At 42.5% G+C, this 21,567-nt stretch overlaps 1 protein-coding gene across 4 annotated transcripts; it reads right to left on the reverse strand.

The window, feature by feature from the left end:
* Nucleotides 1–600: 600 nt before the first annotated feature.
* Nucleotides 601–21,462, reverse strand: Setd4 (SET domain containing 4). 4 transcript variants are annotated; one of them, XM_090349160.1, is made up of 11 exons: nt 21,382–21,462; nt 19,824–19,933; nt 17,630–17,725; nt 15,334–15,371; nt 13,352–13,437; nt 11,486–11,915; nt 8,938–9,112; nt 5,844–5,925; nt 4,043–4,123; nt 1,791–1,914; nt 601–824 (listed from the first exon to the last, which is right to left on the reverse strand). In XM_090349160.1, exons 2-11 carry the CDS (start codon nt 19,894–19,896, stop codon nt 690–692), a joined length of 1,320 nt encoding a protein of 439 aa, XP_090205286.1. In that variant the 5' UTR covers nt 19,897–19,933; nt 21,382–21,462; the 3' UTR covers nt 601–689. The 4 variants fall into 4 exon arrangements, with proteins under 4 accessions (XP_090205286.1, XP_090205280.1, XP_090205292.1 ...); XM_090349154.1 differs by having other exon boundaries at nt 13,352–13,440; XM_090349166.1 differs by lacking the exon at nt 13,352–13,437 and having other exon boundaries at nt 11,486–11,668.
* Nucleotides 21,463–21,567: the final 105 nt, after the last annotated feature.

Raw genomic sequence — 21,567 nt, forward strand, 5'->3', positions numbered from 1 at the left:
TGTCAAAATCAGTAGAAACCTTGGGCTCTACTAGCAGAGATCTGCAATAGAGCAAAACCTTGATACATAAGGCCTTATAGTATGAAGCTAATTGAAAGGACTTCCAGGATATTGAAAGAAAACCCATATAATGAATGACTGTTGTCCTTAATGTACTATGTTATCTCTCATCTCCTTTGCTGTCCCTTGGGTATCTCATATTGTTACAGTATCTCACTTTGTTATCTGATATATTGAATTTATTTGTATTTGAAATTTGATAGGGAAGGAGGGAAAACCAAGACAGGGGGAGGGTAATGGGTACCAAGACATGTGAAAGGGTATCAATGTATGTGAATTATTGTACCTCCTATCTGGCAAATATCATGTAACCCTTTTATTAATTACAATAAAAAATATTTTAAAAAAAGAAAGAAAATTAGAAGTGGCACTGTGGCTCAAGGGGTAGTGCAGTAGCCTTGAGCTGAAGAGCTCAGGGACAATGCTGAAACCCCGAGTTCAAGTCCCATGACCAACAGAAAAAAGAATTCAGTATTTTAGGAAAGTCACAATGAAAGTACTGGGTATGTAACTGTTTTACAGAAACCATTCAACAAATAATTCCATATAAATTAGTTTAATTCAATACTAGTTTAAAAACACTTAAGCCACACCCACCATAGGAGGTGATCAAATGCTTTTTAATGAAGTCAGGAAAAGGTGGATTGTAATCTGTTCAAGATTTCAGCAGAGACCTGGAGAATCTTCAGTTCTTCCATCCTTAGTGTTTCCACCAGAGTGAGCTGGCTGACCAAAGGCAATTTTTCTGTCTTCAAATGAGAAACCTGAAAGGTTTTTATGCTTTCTTATTATAGTAAAAAATAAATATACTATACAATTTACCACTAAATTTCAGCTGGATAAAAGAACAAGTATGGATCAGGAGTGTGACCTAGTGATAGAGTGCTTGCCTAGCATGCTTAAAGCTACATACACAGAAAAAGCCAAAAGTGGGTCTGTGGCTCAAGTGGTAAGAGTTCTAGGCTTGAGCAAAAGAAGCTGTGTGATAGAGTGCTATGAGCAAAAGAAGCTCAGCGATAATGCCCAGGCCATGAGTTCAAGGCCCAGGACTGGCAAAAAAAAAAGAACAAGTATGGGCTGGGAAGGTGGCTTCATGGTAGAGTGCTTGCCTGGCATGAATGAAGCCCTTAGTTGGATTCCTCAGAACCACATAAACAGAAAAAAACGGAAATTGCGCTGTGGCTCAAGTGGTAAGAGTTCTAGGCTTGAGCAAAAGAAGCTCATGTACAGCACCCAGACTCTGAGTTCAAGCCCCAGGATTGACAAAAAAAAAACATATATATATATATGAGAGCCACTCTACATCAACAGGGCCTATGGTTACTCATAATTCAGACAATATATATGAATGCTGCTAAGAAAGAAGCTCTGAAAGATTCTCCTCACAAAAGAAGGACAAGAGAATACATATGATAATGCATATGATAATTGGCAATATCTACACATATGTATATGTACATATATATGCATATGTGCGAAATATATGACACATATAGCTCAAAACATGAAGTCATACAATATAAAATGTGTATCATAAATGTACAATTTTCACAAGTCCCTTAAAAAGAAAAAATTAAAGATATAGATATTTAACAGTCAAATAAAAAATGATTATTGAAGGCATGTAACTGCACTCTTGTAAAATGTATTACATCTAATACCAGATACAAAATAAGTAATTCATAATCAAAATTCTTTTAAGAAAAAGATGTATTATTCTAGAAACACACCTTTAGAAGGATAGCATTAGTCTCTTCTATGGAATAACAGCATATTTTCTGGGCTACTTCCAAACTTTTCTTCTCATTCATATATGAAATTTTTTCTCCAAGAAGTACTTGTTTCCAGCACATACTAGAACCAAAATGTCATATGAAATCAAATCATTTCAGCAGATGCTGAAAGAATAGACACCTTGACACTGTAATACAACATACAAACTCTTCTATTATTCCAGAATCATAAAGTCATTCCACATACAGACTCTCTGAAACTTGCTACCACTTGCAGCCCCTGTATAGAAGTGACAAAAAAAAATATAAGAAGTAAGAAGCAATCCACAATAATTCAAGGGAAGTGGCAACTCTTGGCTGGCTGGGAAAGAATCTTGTTATCTATCATTTCAACCTTTTGTCAGGCACACAAGTAAGTGCCATGACAGCAAAGCAAAAGACAGAAACAGAAGAAACTGACAAATGCATAACATAGAGGACAGATAGTAAAGCAAGTCTACAACCAAAGCCAGAGTTTTCCTTCCCTTTAGATGATAGTCTTTTCTAAATGATGATAACTGGAATACATTTCACAAAGCAAACTGCTCTAGGTAAGCCTTTCTCTACATGCAGGTCACTGAACTTTGACACCACACACTTGGGAAGCAGTGGGACCAGCTTTCTAAAGACACAGGGGGGTCAGTGCATTAGGGTGGGCACCAGTGAGGCAAAACAGAACACTGAACCAGGGCAGACAGAGTCAAATCTAATTCACTTAGGAGAAGCAGTAGCCACGGAGCATGCATGGAGAGACAGACTGTGGAAGGAAAGCATACAGAAGGGGAGAAAGGAACTGGGAATGAGAAGGTGGTGCTGAATCATGAGGGTGGAGGCAAAGCAGTTGGCAATTCCAATAGCTGACAGAACACAACAGGGAACAGACGGTGTCCAGGCCCTGAGTTCCATTTCTCTTGACTGTGAATGCGACCCTGCCTACAATCTGTAAGGGTACATGTAGCTTCTGATAAATTCAAAGTTTTTATAATAAGTGTATGTATTTATGTGGTAGTGAATGGCAGGCTATTATATTATGGATTCACTTAAAATTTCTCAATATTTTTAGGATACTTCACTAGTCTGCAAGAATTTTAAACCCATGTTGTCCAAGGGTCAGCTGTATGTCAGGTGTTGGGACCAGGGAGATTTTATTTCCCACACCCCTACAGGAAAAGAAGCCAACATCATACACAGCATCACACATGGGCACCGACTACACACCAGCACTTGCTCAGGACTGTTTCTAAGCAGTTAGAAATCATGGTCATGTGCTAGGAATGTGGCATAGTGGTAGTGTTTGCCTAGCATTCTTGAAGCCCTGGGTTCAATTCCTCAGTACCACATCAATAGAAAAAGCTGCAAGTTGTGTTGTGGTTCAAGTGGTCGGGTGCTCAGGGACAGTGCTCAGCCCCGAGTTCAGGCCCCAGGACTGGCAAAAAAAAAAAAAAAGAAAAAGAAAAATCATTTAGTTATCCCAACCACTAGGGGAGAGCATCTCTCTCTTCAGGAAGTTCCCCTCCACACTGGGGGGGACAGCAATATGGCTGTTCTCCTGACCAGGGATCAGACTGGAAAAACTCTCAGGTTGGTCAGCCAATGTGCTGACAGCAGCCACTGAAAGAATGGAAAGCTCAGCCCGGAGTTTGGACTAGTGGTAGAGTGCTTGCCTCGGTACCCCACATACATAGCAAAAAGCCGGAAGTGGTGCTGAGGCTCAAGTGGTAGAGTGCTAGCCTTGAGAAAGTTCAAGGACAGTGCTCAGGCCCTGAGGTCAAGCCCAGGACTGGCAAAAAAAAAAAAAAAAAAAAAGAATGGAAAGCTCACTCATCAGTAAAGAGCCTGTGCGCACCAGAAGTCATCTACCTGCCTCTCCCTCGTGGAGAAGTCAGAGGTCTCCAGCAGGGCTTATGGACCTGGGTGGAGGGAGGGCGGTGGTAAAACCTGGTGGGGAGGCCTGGTTAGGAGATCTACTTGATCCCAGGAAAAATCCACCTCTCCAGAGCCTTCCTGAGTAGTGACAATACACACAGTTTATTTACTCTGATCAGGGCAATATCTGAGTAGAGACTGAAAAATTCTCACTCAGGATCATAATCATCACCCAGACTATGATCCTACAGACAAAATTCCAAAAGAGGGTAGGGGTTAGATGTAAAACACAAAGTTATGTTTCCACTGTAGCTATAGCAGCAACAAATACATGAGAGACTTACAATTTTTCAGCTTCCAGGCATAACAGCTTAAGTGCTGTGAGTAATCTCCAAGACGGTCCATCCCATCCAAACGTCAAATTTCTAAAATACAAAAATAAATCATGGCAAATCTGTAATGGCATGATGAAATAGGGAAAATGACAAATGCCTAAGAAGCCAAATGGTTCCTAATGGGGGGAGGAGCACAAACTATTGTTACCTACAATTTTTGTCAAAAAGGGAAGAGAGGTCAAGTCACAAATGGCTCTTTCCGTAATTCTAGACCCAAAGCATTTTAGTGGTTCAAGGCTAGCCTGGGCAGAAAAGTCTGTGAGACTCCATCTCTAAAAAATTAGCAAAAAGCATTGCTTAAGGGCTGGGAGTTTGGCCTAGTAGAAGAGTGCTTGCCTAGCATGCACAAAGACCCAGGTTAAATTCCTCAGTATCACATACATAGAAAAGCCAGAAGCAGTGCAGTGGCTCAAATGGTAGAGCTCTAGCCTTGAGAAAACCCAAGGACAGTGCTCAGACCCTGAGTTCAAGCTCCAGGACTGGGGGTAGAAAAAAAAAAGCATTGCTCAACTCAGAGAGGACCAAGTAAACAAACAAGCTTGAGTAAGTGTGAGACCCTGAGTTTAAATTCTAATACTGCCCCCCCCAAAAAAGATGGATGAGAAATAAATATGCAAGTACTTAAAAATAAAGACAATAACACAAGTCTCTTCATTTTTTTTTTTTTTACTAATGTAAAACACTATTTTTTTTCTGGTTGTGGGACTTGAACTCTGGGCCTGGGCATTGTCCCTGAGCTCTTCAGCTCAAGGCTACCATCCTACCCCTGGAGCCACAGCACCACTTCCAGTTTTATGGTGGTTCATTAGAGATGTGTGTCACAGACTTCAGTGCCTGGGCTGGCTTTGAACCGTGATCCTCAGATCTCAGCCTCCTGAGTAGCTAGGATTACAGGTGTGAGCTACCATGCCCAGCTAGTAAAACACTGTTCTTAATCAGTTTTCATAAAAGGCTAAAATTGATTGAAGAAGCTTCATTGAACGAATAAGCAGCAAAATGTACCATGATGTAAATGAGGAAAAATTTGGTATATCCTAGGGAACGAAACAAATGGAAGCCACAACTACTGGATTATTCTCACTCTACTTCTAGATTATATAAAACCTGATCTTATCCAGAAAACAGGAAAGGGACACCCTGAACCCTTCCTCTCCTGTGTGGTTGGAACTCGCAAGCCACTGACCTACCCAAGACCCTGTCTCCTGATATCAGGTGGCCTACATGTTCCAATGCATCCCACCTGCCCACAGACAAACTCACCCTAGGTTACTTCAATACATATGGAAATCTGTTTGAGCACAATAATTTAGTATTTTAAGATTGTATCATATTCCTAAATAAGGATTGCTAAGTGTCTTACTCTCGTTGTGTCTGTGCAACACTGAATGTTTGACTCGGTGCTAATTTCAGGTCACATACTGAATTAATCCCTACCTGCCAGCTAACAGTGAGGAGGGTCTCCAACATAGGGAAAACGCCTCAACTGTGCTATGAGAATTTCCAGAAGGAACTATTTATTTATTTACATATTTTATGAGGGGGGGAGAGAAGCACTGGGGATTAAACCCTGGGCCTTCTATGTTTTAGTACTCTACCACTTGAGCCATATACCTACTCCTTTCATTTGTCCATCGAGGTTCTTCTAATCTTCCTACCTCCTGAGCACCTGGGATTACAGACTATACAAGTGCTAAACCATAACCCTTAGGTTCTGCAGAAATAATTTCAAGAGGGAAAGAGAAATACTTACTCTATAAAGCCATGATCCTCTAAAATGGAAATCTTTTTGTGCATCTGCTTATCTATTTGTGGAAGATATTTGACAAGTATTTCTGTGTTATTAAAAAAAAAAGTACAAAATCAAACACCTTTAGCATATAATTCAGACACAAGTAATATCTTCCCTTCCCTTCTTGATCAAGGTACTTTTCCTTTCATTAACAATCAAGACATGTAAAATAGTTTCTCTTAATCCACATAAAAGAAATGTCCTGGGGCCAGGAGTTTGGCCTAGTGATAGGGTGCTTGCCTAGCATGCACGAAGACCAGGGTTCAATTCCCTGATACCACATACATAGAAAAAAGTCAGAAGTGGTGCTGTGGCTCAAGTGGTAGAGATCTAGCCTTGAGAAAACCCAAGGACAGTGCCCAGGCTCTGGGTTCAAGGCCCAGGACTGGCAAAAAAAAATACAAAGAAAAGAAAGAAAGAAAGAAAAAGAAATGTCTTAGCCGGGTGCTGGGCTCATACCTGTAATCCTAGCTACTCAGGAGGCTGAGATATGAGGACTGCAGTTTAAAGCCAGCCCAGACATGATCATGAGACTCATCTCTATTTAACCACCAGAAAACCCGAAGTGGCAGTGCTGTGGCTCAAGTGGTAGAGCACTAGCCTTGAGCTGAAGAGCTCAGGGACAACACCCAGGCCCTACAACCAAGAAAGGAAGAAAGAAAGAGAGAAAGAGAGAGAGAGAAACAAAGAAAGCTCTTCAAGTTCAATTCCCTAAGATCATTAGTCATCCCTAAAAAGCTATAAGAATTCCATGCTATCAGATCAACTACCCCCTGCTCAGCTCAGCCTCCCACCAAATCAACCACACAGCAAAACTCAATACTTATGACTTTAGAACACTATTGTGAAAGTGTAACCCACAAAAAAGCTCTGTAGAAATGAAAGTAAAAAGGTTCATAATACTGAAGTTTTGTCAATCAGCCAGAATTCAAAACAGTCAGATATTAGTGACTGCAACCACCAAACAATAAAAGTGAATATGCAAAAAGCACAAAGCTAGAATAGTAAGATTTCTCTCTCTTCCTCCTCCTTTTCTTTCCCTCCCTTCCTTTCCTCTCATGCTTCTTTCTTTTGTCAAATCTAAGGACTGTGAAATATGAAGCCTATTTTAAATCTGGTTTTCTAAAATACTCTACAACTCCCAGTTTTGACCTTTCTATGCTCATCCTAAGAAATACCGTTATCATTGTACCTACAGGTTGAGGTAGTATCACCTTGACCAAGTCACTTGAGCTTGAGCTTATACATATACCTCAAACTAAACTGTAGGGAAATCCCTACAAATTTCTTCCTGTCTTACAAAACTGCCTCTCTAGTGCTTCACGAGGGGAGAAAAATCCATTTTCTATGTGCTATTATTAGAACCTGCATATAAGAATTTGACAGCTACATTATTACATTGTAGTAGTGAGGTCAATGATGATCATTAGATCACACATGATCAACACACATAAGATCACATCTCATCATGGCAGTAAGCCCTAAAACTGAGGCTCACGTGTTAGACTTCTATCTAAGATTTGTAAAAGTGCTAGTAAGTCTGTATTCCTTCCTGTTCTACATTCCTCTTTATCATCAGTGATAGCAACAGCATCTCAACCTTCACCCTCGCAGGGCTCCTCCACCTGTCTGTCCTCCCTACTGCAGTGACATTCTTCAGGAGTCTTCTCATCCTCACCCTCAATCAGAGCTTTGCTGTCGTCACCTCAACAGTGACTTACACAATCAGTAAGAGCAAGACTAGCTGTACCCAGGAGAAAGTTGTGATACACCTTACATTTTTTTTGGAAAAATAGCTCTGAATATCTATAGTACTATTTCCAGGAAAAAGTATTAAAGTACTAAACTACTAATTTCAGGACGCAGAAACATGGAGGACTTTTTTGTGCATTTTAAAGATGGGGGGCCAGGCACGGTGACTCACACCTGTAATCCTAGCTACTCAGGAGGCTGTGATCTGAAGATTGTGGTTCAAAGCCAGCTCGGGCACTAAAGTCCATGAAACTCTTATCTCTAATTAACCACTAGAAAACTGGAAGAGGGGCTCTCCAGAGGTACGGCAGTAGCCTTGAGCTGAAGAGCTCAAGGATAACACCCAGGCCCAGAGTTCACATCCCACAACCCACAGAAAAAGAAAAAAGAAAGAAAGAAGAAAAGAAAAGATGAGTGGATCAGCAAGATGTGGTATTTATACACAATGGAATTCTATGCTGCTGTCAGAAAGAATGACATCACCCCATTTGTAAGGAAATGGAAAGACTTGGAAAAAATCATATTAAGTGAAGTAAGCCAGACTCAAAGGAACTTAGACTCAATGGTTTCCCTCATTTGTCATAATCAGTAGAAACCTTGGGCTCTACTAGCAGAAATTTACAATAGAACAAAACCTAGATACATAAGGCCATATAGTATGACACTAAAAAAAAGGACCTCCAGGATATAGAAACAAAAGCTATATAATGAATGATTGTTGTTCTTTATGTACTATGTTATGTCTCATCTCTTTTCCTGTCCCTTGGTTATCTCATATTATTACAATATTTCACCTTATTATCTGATATATTGTATATATGTGTATTTGGTTATTTGAAATAAGATAGGGAAGGGGGGAAAACAAGATAAGGGGTGGGGATGAGGGGAGGGAAATGGGGACCAAGACATGAGAAAGGGTATCAATGTTTGTGAAGTAATGCACCTTCTATCTGGTGAATATAATGTAACCCTTCTATTAATTACAATAAAAAATATATGAAAAGAAAAAAAAAAGAAAATTGTCAGGTGTTGGTGACTACTCAGGTGGCTGGGATCTGAGGATCACACTGCAAAGCCAGCCCAGGCAGAAAAGTCTATGAGACTCTTATCTCCAACTAACTACCAAAAAACTAGAAGTAGAAGCTGTGCACAAATGCTAGCCTTGAGCAAAAAAGCTCAGGGATAACACCCAGGCCATGAGCTCAAGTCCCAAGACCAGCACAAAAAAATAAATAACCCAGAAAATGATCACATCTCATAATGGGAAAAACATCCTATTATCTTAATGAAAATGAACTCTAACCTCTTGAGACATAAACACAGGCATGAGGATTGTGGAGGGAAACAAAGCCATACTCCAGAAGCAGCCTCTGATTATCATGAGGACCATAGCAGATGAACACCTCCTCGTGCTTCTGATAACGTGAAGCCGCTCTTATTTCGTAAGAGCCTGTTTCCTCATTAAATGCTGCCTTTACCTGTAATGGAAAATCACAGAGGTTTTTCTTTATGGTATACTACAAGCTGATTAGGTCACTGTTAAAGTAAGTGAGGTGCAGCTGTCGAGCTCTCATTCACTTCTGCGCTTCACCACCTTGGTGAGGGCAGGAACCCTGGCCCGGGGTACTGGGAACAGATCACTGGCAACTGAGACCAAGAATCTGGTTTGTACCAGCCTAGGGAGAAGAACAGGTAGTGACACCAGACATTAGCTGTAATGAACCACAGTAAATAGCTGAGACTACCCCAGTCCTGTAGTATCTGTCACAAGTATTGTTTTTCAATAACCCCTTAAGGCAATAAAAACTTAGCTCAGGACCCTCGAGTCACAGGCCTACTGTCTGTCTTCCTACAGTAGTCCATAAAACCACTGGTTTTCAACCTACACACACAAAAATCCCCAGAACAGGCTACCACATACTAGTTGAGTCCTATGACAGTATCTTACATAGCTGTACCCCCTGACATTCACCAACATCATCCACAGAAATACCCAACTGACCTCAGCCCCTGTGCTTCAGACTCTTGGAAATGTACCTGTCTATAAAAGTAACCACCATCAGGCCAGAGACTATCCTTGGCCTGAGAAAGTGGAGCAGCTCCTCCCTGAGCTGTCTTGTCACTGTCACCAGGACTAAAAGGTGACATGAGTCTCTTGTGGTGGCATGTCCCCTGAGGGGCCAGCACAGGCACAAACCCCATCCTATTGTAACCAGAGTGGGTTATAGGTAAGTAGACAACTGATTCTTCTCTGCCCTCCAAGGCAGGCCTGCAGCCCACTCAACATTTCCTGAAAATACTCTTCTCCAGAGGTGTTACATGAGAAAATGGTTGGGAAACACGAGATCTGTGGTCTCCTAAAGCAGGATTCTTTTTTCAATTTCCCCTTCAATTTCCTTTCTCTACAAATATTCTAACATATCTTCATTCAGTAGAAATGGACTAAAAGAAGCCAGGTGTGGTGGGCTCATGCCTATAATCCTAGCTACTCAGGAGGCTAAGATCTGGTTCAAAGCCAGCTCCAGCACTAAAGAACGTGAGATTCTTATCTGCAATTAACCACTAGAAAATGGGAAGTAGAGCTGAGGCTCAAGGGGTAGCACAGTAGCCTTGACAGCATCCAGGCCCAGAGTTTAAGCCCCACAACCCACAAATAAAAAAATTTTTTAAGGGCTGGGAGTTTGGCCTAGTGGTTAAAGTGTTTGCCTAGCATGCACGAAGACCCGGGTTCGATTCCTCGGTACCACATACATAGAAAAAAGCCAGAAGTGGTGCTGAGGCTCAAGTGGTAGAGCTCTAGCCTTGAGAAAGTCCCAGGACAGGGCTCAGGCCCTGAGTTTACGCCCAGGACTGGCAAAAAAAAACCAAAAACAACAACAAAAAAAATTTTTTTTTAAAAATGGATTAAACAGAGCTGAGCTCCAGTGGCTCAAACCTGTAATCTTAGCTGCTCAGGAGGCTGGGATCTGAGGATCTCATGATTCAAAGCCAACCTATGCACTCAAGTCTGTGAGACCCTTATCTTCAATAAACCACCAGAAAACCGGAAGTGACACTGTGGCTCAAGGGGTAAGGTGGTAACCTTGAGCTGAGGAGCTCAGGGACAATGCCCAGGCCCAGAGTTCAAATCTGACAACTGACAAAAAAAAAAACTGACTAAACAACAAGTATGATATGTGCTAGGCACTGCCCTAAATATTGGAGTTAAAAAAAACAAGATAACATCCCCACCTCAAAGACTTCAGAAGTCAGTGGGGAAGGAACGTGTCAATCACTGATCAGAACCAGGATAAACACTCACAGCTATGCCACCAGGTGTAAGGATGGAACAGGAAAGCATGTGAAACCTCACTCTAGTCTGGGTGGAACAAGAAGAAAGGAAGAATGTCGGGCACAGTGGCTCATGCCTGTAATCTTAGTACTCAGGAGGCTGAGATCTGAGGGCTGAGGTTCAAAGCCAGCCTGGGCACTAAAGTCTGTGACATTCTTATCTCCAATTAACCATCAGAAAACTGGCCTTGTGGCTCAAGGGTAGTGCAGTAGCCTTGAGCTGAACTGCTCGGGGACACAGTTCAAGTCCCATGACCATCAAAAAAAAAGGGAAGACTCTGTTCAATGAGTTGCTGCTACAAGCAGTCCAGCACTCTACATGCCTGGATAGATACCAATATATAGACACTGGGTAAAGTAAGAGTATACTGGGAATGGCAATGGAGTCAGGAAGAAACAGCATAGCAGCCTGAAGGCAGATTAGTCTATTCTGGCTACAGTTTCACCACACAAAGTCCCAGATTATGTGTGTGGAATTCTCCTCTGGAAATAGAGCATTCATCCCCATGTCGCCTTCTCACCTGGACATGTGGGCTGTGATTCAGCAGATCCAGGTATGGAGCCAGTGCGCATGTGTCAGGCTCTGCTGAAAGGCATTTCTGCAGTCTGGGCCTCAGGTACACAGCCCTGGTGTTGATAGTGCACCAGGCCCACAGGAAGGCACTGTAGCTGAAGATGCTGTCAATAGACTCCACAAAAAGAGGCTGAAGAGAACAAAAAAAGTCTCTAGAGGAAGCAAAGAATGTTTGCACATGGGCTCTCTGTGCTATGGCCTTGTCTTTCAAAGGCTGAGGAAGAAGATGCACCACTTCTGGCTCCAAGCAGACAGGGCAGGTGTATGACTTGGGTAAAATCTCTAGGTAGGGTTTCCACAGAGACCGGTCCCCAGCATGCTTTTCTGAAACTAAAAAGGTGCACAGGGCCAGCAGAGGAGATGGAGGAGGCTTCCACCTTGTAAAATTAAAAGACAGATTGAAGGAGTAACTTCTGTTCAAATCGCAGAAACAGCCCAGGGGTTTGTTTTGCTGCCACAGCAATTGCTCAAACTATCAACTATGTTTACTTACTGCACCCAAGAGAGCTGCGTGTTTCCTTACAGCCCTTCCTCTCTGGAGCACACACCAATACAAGTGCCTCCAACAAGACACAGTCAGAGGTCAGGAAAGCTCACTGACGGGGCAACGCCCATGGTGTTTATGAGTCCCTTTTCCTCCAACTATTTGAAAGCTTTTGCTGAAAGCTCATTCATTTCACTTTGTAAGGATATACAATACAACAGGAAAAACTGGTGGGAAAAACTTTGGCCTATACCCCATAACATGTTGACCCTTGGGTTCATGTAACTGTTTAGGGTTATTTACAATTAAATAATATTTAAAACTCAGTTTCTCAGAAAGACAAGACACGGGGCCGGGAGTTTGGCCTAGTGGTAGAGTGCTTGCCTAGCATGCACGAAGACCCTAGTTCAATTCCTTGGTACCACATAATAGAAAAAAGCCAGAGGTGGTGCAGTGGCTTAAGTGATCTCTAACCTTGAGAAAGTCCAAGGACAGTGCTCAGGCCCTGAGCTCAAGCCCAGGACTGGCAAAAAAAAAAGACAAGTCGAGTCACATTGTAATTATGAGTATCTGTAGCTGTTGGCTACCACATTGGACAAGACAAAACAGCTTTGCCATCTACTGAAAGTTCCACCAGATAGTATTGACTTGGCCTGGAAATTATACATCTGTTGTGCTTTATACATTTGTTGCAAGTCTGAAGCCCTTTATTATACTATGAGTTATATAATTTGATTTTTAATATTTATTAATATAGGCTCCCATACATCCTAAATCTACTTATAAAAAGTCATTAATTTTTCAAAGTCCAGACTCTTATATTCTAATACATTCTACTCAAAATTTCAGAATGATTCAAAAGTACAATCCTAAGCACATCCTTGCCTCTACTCATGTATCTAAAGATGTTGGGAGGGGGTAGGGGGAGTAGGCCTGGAGAGGGTAAGGGGAGTAGACTAGAAAGCTTACACCAAGTTAAGAAATAGTGCAGTATCCTCAGAATTTTGGAATTGCAACTGCTGAGGATCTCATTCACTCTGTCCTCAAACACATCACAATTCTGGGTCTTAATACATACATCACCAGCCCTTTTACACTTGAATAAAACTAGCTCCTTATAAGTCAAACCTCTCCACAATTGAAGAATTCTACTTGTAGCCTACTCTACAGAGTAAGCCTACAAGTGAGCTGACTAATATCTACCAAGACCTTCCATGATGGAGTGTGGGTAATACCTCGTATTAACAAGTGAAAGCTAACAGGTGATAGCTTGTCAACATTTTCCAGTGATAGAGGAACTGGCACAGGGGCACCGGTGTGGTTACTTACTTGGTAATGTATGGCCCTAAGTAGCTTTGAATCACTGTGTCCGTGGTGAGGAGGCAACTCTCAGGCAAGGAAATAATCATCTGTCCCTTCTAGCCAAACAAAAGTAAAGCATAAGACACCATGCGGAGGGAAGGCCCAATGACAATGTTCTGTAAGAGTCCTGGATCCCACCATCATCTACCAAGAACCCTCATAACCCAAGCACTAGCCACCAATGAGCAAATGACCTACAGCCCTGGTGCCAATTCCCTGAGGCAGGCAAGGCTGCTGCTGCACTGGGTACTAAAAGCCCAGCGGGAAGCTGGGAAAGTTCTTAGTAGGGCTATGTGCACCTCAACTGTTCACTAGAGGGTATGGAGAAACGTGGGCACAACCCAAATCACGCTGTTATTTCACTTTCTCAGGTGAGGAAACTGTGCCAAGTAGAACAGTCAGAAACCATCATAAAAATTCTATGCAATGAAGCTTGGCACATGGTATACACTATAGTGTCAGTGGGAAGGTCAGCTGAGCTGAGGATCTCAGCACCCGCCGGGTCATATCCTGTCCAAGAAATAATCCTAGCACTTAGAAAACTGGGGCTAGAAAACCACAAGCCAGGTGGAGTACACAGTGAGACTTTGTTTCAGAAAAGACGAAAACTACTACATGACCAGTGCCAGCAGGATTCAGAAGAGCCACCACTGCACCGATCTAACTCTACCACTTGCAAAAAAGTGTAGCTCTCAGTTTTCCCTATGACATGGAACCACAGGAAATATAATAGACACTAAACACCAACCTAATAAGTCACTAAGACGCCAGATATAAGATCCAGCTTTCATTCTAACCAGCACCTAGTGGCTTAAAAAAAAATCTCAGCCAAACATTATGTTTCGATTTCTCATTTCCAAATCCGTAAGTAGGATGAAAAAGCTGCTTGGATCATAGATTCTTCCAGCTGACATCATGATTTCTTCTTAAACAAGTCACTTCATAAAAACACACTTCATCTTTCCTGGGATGGACCTCATTGTCCAACACCTAAGATGTATACATGTAAAATACATCTCTAGTTCTTAAGCTTCACTAAAAAGTCACTTTTGTAAGTATGTACAGACAAATGTATGTAAGTATGTAAAACAAATGCCAATTATTTCATGATCTAAACAAAACTACTTATAGATATTACTGCAGATAAAGGAAAAGTATATTTCTGATTCTCAAATGATACCTCAGGATAAAGTCAATTATACCTTCCCCCAAAATTAGAAATTCTCTTCAGCAGTGCAACTGCCTCTAACACAAGAACAGCTCCACCAGCCCATTAACAATGTGGCCTGGAGCAGGGCAGATAAAGAACACCTACCACCCCCTCCTTTACAGCTAGCACGGCCCATGCCTGACTTCAGGCTAATGACCCAGGTGAGATCACTCTTAAATATGCCTGTCCCTTCACTCCTCCTCCGGTGCTCCCCCCCTGCTGTTTAAGCTCCAAGAGCCTTGGGGAGACCTAGGGACAGAGCTGGAATGTGCTGAGCCTGTCCCTCCAGACCTGTCTAAATGACAGCAAAACAAACTTCCATGTTGTTTTAGCGCTATGGCTTAGAGGTTTATTTTTATGTTCACTTGTTTATGTCCTGGGAATTGAACTCTGGGCTTGGGCACTGTCCCTGGGCTCTTTGTGCTCTACCACTTGAGTCACAACACTACTCTAGGCTTTAGGGGGTTAATTGGAGGTAAGAGTCTCACAGCATTTCTAGTCTGGACTGACTTTAAGCTGTTCTCCTCAGATCTCAGCCTACCACTAGGTCAAACTCCTGGCCAATATTTAATTTTTATAAGCTGCAAACAATCTCCCTTGATACAATCCTAATCAAAACAGAGCAATTAGGTAGAGAAATGCTAGTATGTGTGAACTACAATCAAGTGGCTTGATCTGAACCACAAATACAAGCCAGCAAATCTATACTGGGATTCAAGGATAAAAGTAAAGTTCTCACCTGCAAAGATATTTTGCTCATCAGCCCTCTTCCTGTTCCTAGGCAAAGAAAAACAGAAAAAAGATAAAGCCTCCCATACCTTCAAGGTCCTACACATCACTTTTGAATGAAACATGAATAAATTTCAAGCATATACAGAGCTGATGCTGGGTGTCTCTGAGCCTTTTTCATAGTACAGAAGTAGCCCAGAAGCTATTCTGACATCCTGGTGGGTTTTGCTTCTTGAAGAGCATAGCAAGGTTAGGGTCGAAAGCTAAAGACTTCAGGTACTGCAAAAAGCCTATTTTCTCCTGAAAAACTGGTGAAAAGTCTACCTACATAGTATAATGTAAGAGAATCGTTTTACTTTACTACTCATTCTTCAATACATTAAAGACAAAGCTAAACATTTTGTTTGTGACTAACAATATGGTTCCCAATCATAAAGAAGGGAAGAGCCTAATCGAAAATGCATCTATGAAGTTTTTAGAACCAAAATGAGTCACAAAGAGCCAGGGTAGGCCATGAAGGAAGACTCTCCAATGCTTAATTGTCTTACAGTAGGAACTACACAGCCGGGCACAGTGGCACATGCCTGTAATCTTGCTCAGGAGGCTGAGATCCAAGGATCATGGTTCAAAGCCAGCCTGGGCACTTAAGACTGTGAGACCCTTATCTCCAATTAACCAGAGGTAGGGCAAGAGCCTTGAGCTGAAGAGCTTAGAGACATCGCCCAGGGCCAGAGTTCAAGCCCCAGGACCCACCAAAAAAAAAAAAAAAATAGGAACTACACATACATATATTTGACAACTGAGGATGCCTACTCAGCAATCAAATGCTCAACCTTACACAAATGCCACACTGTTACTGATCCTAGTAGTATGTTTCAAAACAACTTAGTAACCTCCCACATTTACCTGAGCAGGCCCACAGTTCACTATGGCACAAGTATTCAACTATAATGTTCTCACCCAGGCACAATGGCTCCATGCCTGTAAACTTAGCTACTCAGGAGGCTGAGATTTGAGGATCAAGGTTCAAAGCCAACCCGGGCACTAAAGGGCACTAAAGACTGTGAGACTCTTATCTCCAATTAACTGCAAGAAAAATGGGAAGTGGGGCTGTGGCTCAAAGGTAGGGCATTAACCTTGAGCTGAAGAAGAGCTCAGGGACAAAACCCAGGCCCAGAGTTCAAGTCCCACAACCCCCCCCCCCCAAAAAAAATGTTCTCCAATTAACAGTTAACTCTGTTTGGGACAGCGACTTTCTATTAGTTGGGCTGATAATTCAATATCAACCATTTCAGCCAAGTCACCATGTGTAACTGACTCACAGGAAAGAACTTGATGCCCATCACCTCATCACTTATCGTTGGAGACGTAAAGGGGAGCTCTTTGTTCCAGATTTAACTATCTAATAGGTAGCTGATAATAGGTACTCCAACACCAGCGGGATTATTCAGTGGTATGTGCTTTAAGGTTTGGGTAAATTCAAATGTCTGCAGCCTGGCTTGTGATGGAGAATATAACTTCTTCAGTGCCCAGACAGAGTATTAATCTACCTCAGCTCAGGAAACTATGGAAACATACAGCTCTATAATTTACTTGCCACTCACAGAGCTCCTCTTCCACCCCAGTAACAGCACAGGTACAGACAAGCTGAGGGCTGGTATTAGCTGAAGCCTTGCGGCTTGCAGAGCCAGAGCACTCAAGATAATCTCAACTTGCCAGCTGGAACACCCGTCAACCTTGAAAACCACTCTTCCTGGGGCTTGAGATAATCCCACCAGCCTGCATGACACAAAAATCCTATGAAACCGCCTGGGGGGCGCTGCCGAAACATTAGTCACCACACTCTGTGTCTTTCCTCTGAGGAGCCAAGGAGGAGGTTTCCTTCAGGCAGGGATTACAGGAAAACCTGTACTTCTGCTGAGTACACAGTTTACACAGCACTCACTGAGATGCGAATCATTCATCCTAATGAACTGTATGGGTTCTTTGACAGACAGGTCAAAACTGTAGTTCATGTATAACAAATGTATAAAATTCTTATGTGTCTTCCATGTGTTACTCTTAGCTGAGGCTTCTTTTTCTATTTTCATTCCCCTTTTCTAAATTTAATTTTTTTTAATCATTCTGTCATTAGCCTCCACAAGATACTTTCATTTATCTGTGCAGTAAGACGAAGTACAAAGAAGTACTGCACACCTACCCACAGCAATAGCTATGCCCCAGGGAGTACACAGTCCATTGAACCATGGCCCCTGCTTTCCTCTGGGCACCCACTGAGGGCGGGAGAGCGGAATGCCAGTCCTTACCTGGAAAATGAGCAGGTACTAAGTTTACATCTTCGAACTTCCTAGCTTTCAGCCACTTCTTCAGTTCTATAAATTCAGACTTGTAGCTCTCGTTCACTAATCCAAAGAGCAAAGAAAAAATAGTACTTAAAATCACTGTTACCAAGCCAGGTGCCAGAGGCTTACTAAGACAAGTACTTCTCAAACTTTTTTTTTTTTTTTTGCCAGTCCTGGGCTTGGGTTCAGGGCTGAGCACTGTCCTGGGGTTTCCTCAAAGCTAGAGTTCTACCACTTGAACTGCAGCACCACTTCTGGCCTTTTCCTATGTATATGGTACCAAGGAATTGAACCTGGGTCTTTGTGCATGCTAGGCAAGCATTCTACCACTAGGCCAAACTCCTGGCCTCTCAAACTTTTTCATGAAATAGAAATGGGAGGATCACCAACCAAACACATTTTATGAAGCCAGCATAACACTCATCTCAAAACCAGGCTAGAAACCAATTTAAAAAAAAAAAAAGGACTATTCTCCAATCTCTTCAATGAACATAGATACAAATATCCTTAATAAAAATACTTGTCAAGGGGCCGGGAGTTTGGCCTAGTGGTAGAGTGCTCGACTAGCATGCACGAAGACCCGGGTTCCATTCCTCGGTACCACATACATAGAAAAAAAGCCAGAAGTGGTGCTGAGGCTCAAGTGGTAGAGCTCCAGCCTTGAGAAAGTCCAAGGACAGTGCTCAGGCCCTGAGCTCAAGCCCAGGACTGGCAAAAAAAAAAAATAGAATTTAACAACTAATCCAAAAATTATACACTACAAGTGGGTTTTTCTTAGAGATGCAAGGCTGTTTTAATATATGTAAATCAATAAATGTAATACATCACATTAACAGGACCAAAAATAAGAATCACATGGTCATCTCAACAAATACAGAAAAATCCTTTGACAAAATCCAACATCTGAGCCAGGTACTGATGGCTCACATCTGTAACCCTAGCTACTTAGGAAGCTGAGATGTGAGGATCACAGCTCAAAGCCAGCACAGGCAGGAAAATCCAAAGGACTCTTATCTCTAATTAACCACCAGAAAACCAGAAGTAGAACTGTGTAGAGAGCTAGCCTTAGGCAGAAAAGCTCAGGCACAGCACCAAGGCCCTGAGTTTTCAAGCCCCATGATGGACAAAAGAAAAAGGAAAAAAAAAAAATCCCAACAACCATTCATGTTAAAAGTTCTAGAGATGGGATGGTAGTTTTGCCTAGTGGTAAAGTGCTTGCCTAGTGAGGACCTGGGTTCAATTCCTCAGTACCACATACATAGAAAAAAAGCTGGAGTGGTGCTGTGACTCAAGTGGTAGAGCTCTAGAACAGTGCTCAGGCCCTGAGTTCAAGGCCCAGGATTGGCAAAAAAAAAAAAAAAAAAAAAAGTAGTAGTAGTAGTAGCAGTAATAATAGTTCTGGAAAGAAAAATATAGAACGCATGTATCTCCATATAATAAAGGAATAAAGACCCAGGTTCGATTCCTTGGTACCACATACTAAGAAAAAGCCAGAAGTGGTGCTTAGGCTCAAATAGTAGAGTTCTAACCTTGAGAAAAATCCAAGGACAGTCCTCAGACCCTGAGCTTAAGCCCAGGACTGGCAAAAAAAAAAGTAGTAGTAGTAATAGTAGTTCTGGGGAAAAAAATAGAAGGCGTGTATCTCAATGTAATAAAGGAATAAAGGCTGTATATAATAGACCGATTCCCTACTAAATGATAAAAAAACTAAAATCATTTCCTCTAAAATCAGGAGCAAGGCAAGGATGTCCATCTTTCCACTCCTTTTCAATGTAATTCTGGAACTCCCAGCCAGAACACCAAGGCAAGAGAAAGACATAAAAGATACACACGGGGGAAAGAAATCACTGTCCTTATTTGAAGATGACATGGTTTTATATCTAAAAGAGCCAGGAGATGATCCCCAAGCTCCTAGTGATTAAACTTCCTGTCTTTACCACCATGAGGAATACTATTTTGTATAAGCTACCCAGGCCTTGGGGTCTGCTTATGACAGCCCAAACTAAGACATAAAAAATAAAAAAAAAACAGATTCTAATCAAGTGAAATCATACGTGGTAAGCCTTAAAATCAACAGTAAGGAACTAATTCAAAAAATACAATGAAAAGACAAGAAATACAGCACTAATTTAATGCTAAAACAAAAACTTCACTGTACCTCCCCTCATTTCAGAAGTTTTGGAGTGTTTTCGCCTTCTGATTCTGCTTGTTCTCCCCTTTCCCTTCCGCATAATAAAATTGTGGTTTCTGTGCAGCTCGCTGCTCAATCTAAAATGAAAACCAATAATAATTACTTATTTTTACAATAATCCAGATTGAACATTGTACCTCTGAGGACACAAACATACATTTTGGTTAACTTTCTCTAAGTGATTTGTGTACACCAAATCTATATACCCAGAGCTGAATCAGGACCACTGTAAAAACAGAGTGCTCATAATGTGACACTCAAAACACCTGACTTCATTTTAATGTCCCACTAAGTAATTAATCATGAAATTTCTCACAGCAGATTCCATGAAGATGTTTGGGTGAGTTTCCCACCATGATCTTAGATAACACCTAGTAAAGAACCAACTGAAGTAAGAGTTCATAGTTTAAGCTGGGCTCCAGTAGTTTACAACAATGATTGATGCTAACTACTCAGGAAGCTGATACCCTGAAGACTAAGTTTTGAAGTCTGTTCAACCCTATCTTTGAACTATCAGGCAGAAAGCTGGAGGTGTGGCTCAAGTTTGAAACATATATATATATTTTAATTTACTATTTAGTGAAAATGGTACTGATGAACTCTAGTACATTCAGACGAGTTTATGGGTTTTCTCCTATGTCTTGAATGAGTAGACACTGGTTTAGACTCCAGAATCGCTAAATACAATTAAATGGGTGTTTAAGATTCAAGAGACAATTAGAGCCCAGAGCAAACGACCCAGAAACGACCCTCAAGACCCCAAGGAGCTACTAGTTTCAAGATGCTTCCTTCTTGGAAGCATGAAAGTGAAATCTATTAGGGGCCAGGAGTGTGGCCTAGTGGTAGAATGCTCACCTAGCATTTGATCAAATCCACCTGGATTTGATTACCCAGAACCACATACACAGAAAAAGCCAGAAGTGGTGCTGTGGCTCAAGAGGCAGAGCGCTAGCCTTGAGCAAAAAGTGTCCAAGGCCAGTGCCCAGGCCCTGCGTTCAAGCCCCAGGACAAGAAAGACAGAGAAAGAGAGGGAAGGAGGAGGGGGGGGTAGAGGAGGAGGGGGGGGTAGAGGAGGAGGAGTGAGGAGGAGGAAGGGAAAGAAGAATCCATTAAACACATCAGCACCACACAAGCCAGTAAGAGCGCAACTACTACTACAAGTTCATGCAGACACGATGAGAAAACAGAAGCCAACATGTAAAAAGCACAGAACTGCAGGCCTTTCGGGTCTACTTTTGAACAGCTGACCTAATAAATGGTTTTTTAAAAAAGAAAAACGTATTTGAAAACAGAAGACAGGGGCTTCGGTTGTTCCTGACACGCTGGGCGCCCGTGTCTGAGCCCCGTCACTCCCCACGCGGCCCTCGAGGGCAGCGGCGCCCATGCCAGGCCCGGGCCGGAAGCCTCGCGCCTGGCCTCCCCACACGCGCCGCGCCTGCTCCGGCCCTCGGAGCCCCGCGGTGCGCCCGCCCGAGCGCGGTCCTCACACGCGGTCGTCGCCCCCTCCCGCCGGCGCTGGCCCCACCTTCCGGCCGGGCCGCCACCACGGGGGCCGGAGCCACCGGGCCCGCGGCACTCGCTCCTGAGCGCTCGCCCCGACGCGCGAGGCGGCCGCGGAACCCCGTTTCCTGAGCCCAGACTCGCCCCGGGGGCGCTGAGGGGCGCCGGACCCACACACCGGAAGCCGCCGCGGGAGTGCTTCCGGCTCACT

This window comes from Megascapheus bottae, chromosome 1, assembly GCF_031878675.1.
Source record: "Megascapheus bottae isolate mThoBot1 chromosome 1, mThoBot2.hap1, whole genome shotgun sequence".
NCBI lineage: Eukaryota > Metazoa > Chordata > Mammalia > Rodentia > Geomyidae > Megascapheus > Megascapheus bottae.

What these genes read in the sequence shown, in the direction of transcription:
- Setd4 (XM_090349154.1), bottom strand. Translation starts at nt 19,896, where the DNA reads ATGCGGAAGGGAAAGGGGAGAACAAGCAGAATCAGAAGGCGAAAACAC. An exon ending in CTGTGTTTATGTCTCAAGAG is followed by an intron (nt 5,926 to 8,937) that starts GTTAGAGTTCAT and finishes TTAATAACACAG; the next exon opens with AAATACTTGTCAAATATCTT. An exon ending in CTAATGCTATCCTTCTAAAG is followed by an intron (nt 825 to 1,790) that starts GTGTGTTTCTAG and finishes AAAACCTTTCAG; the next exon opens with GTTTCTCATTTGAAGACAGA.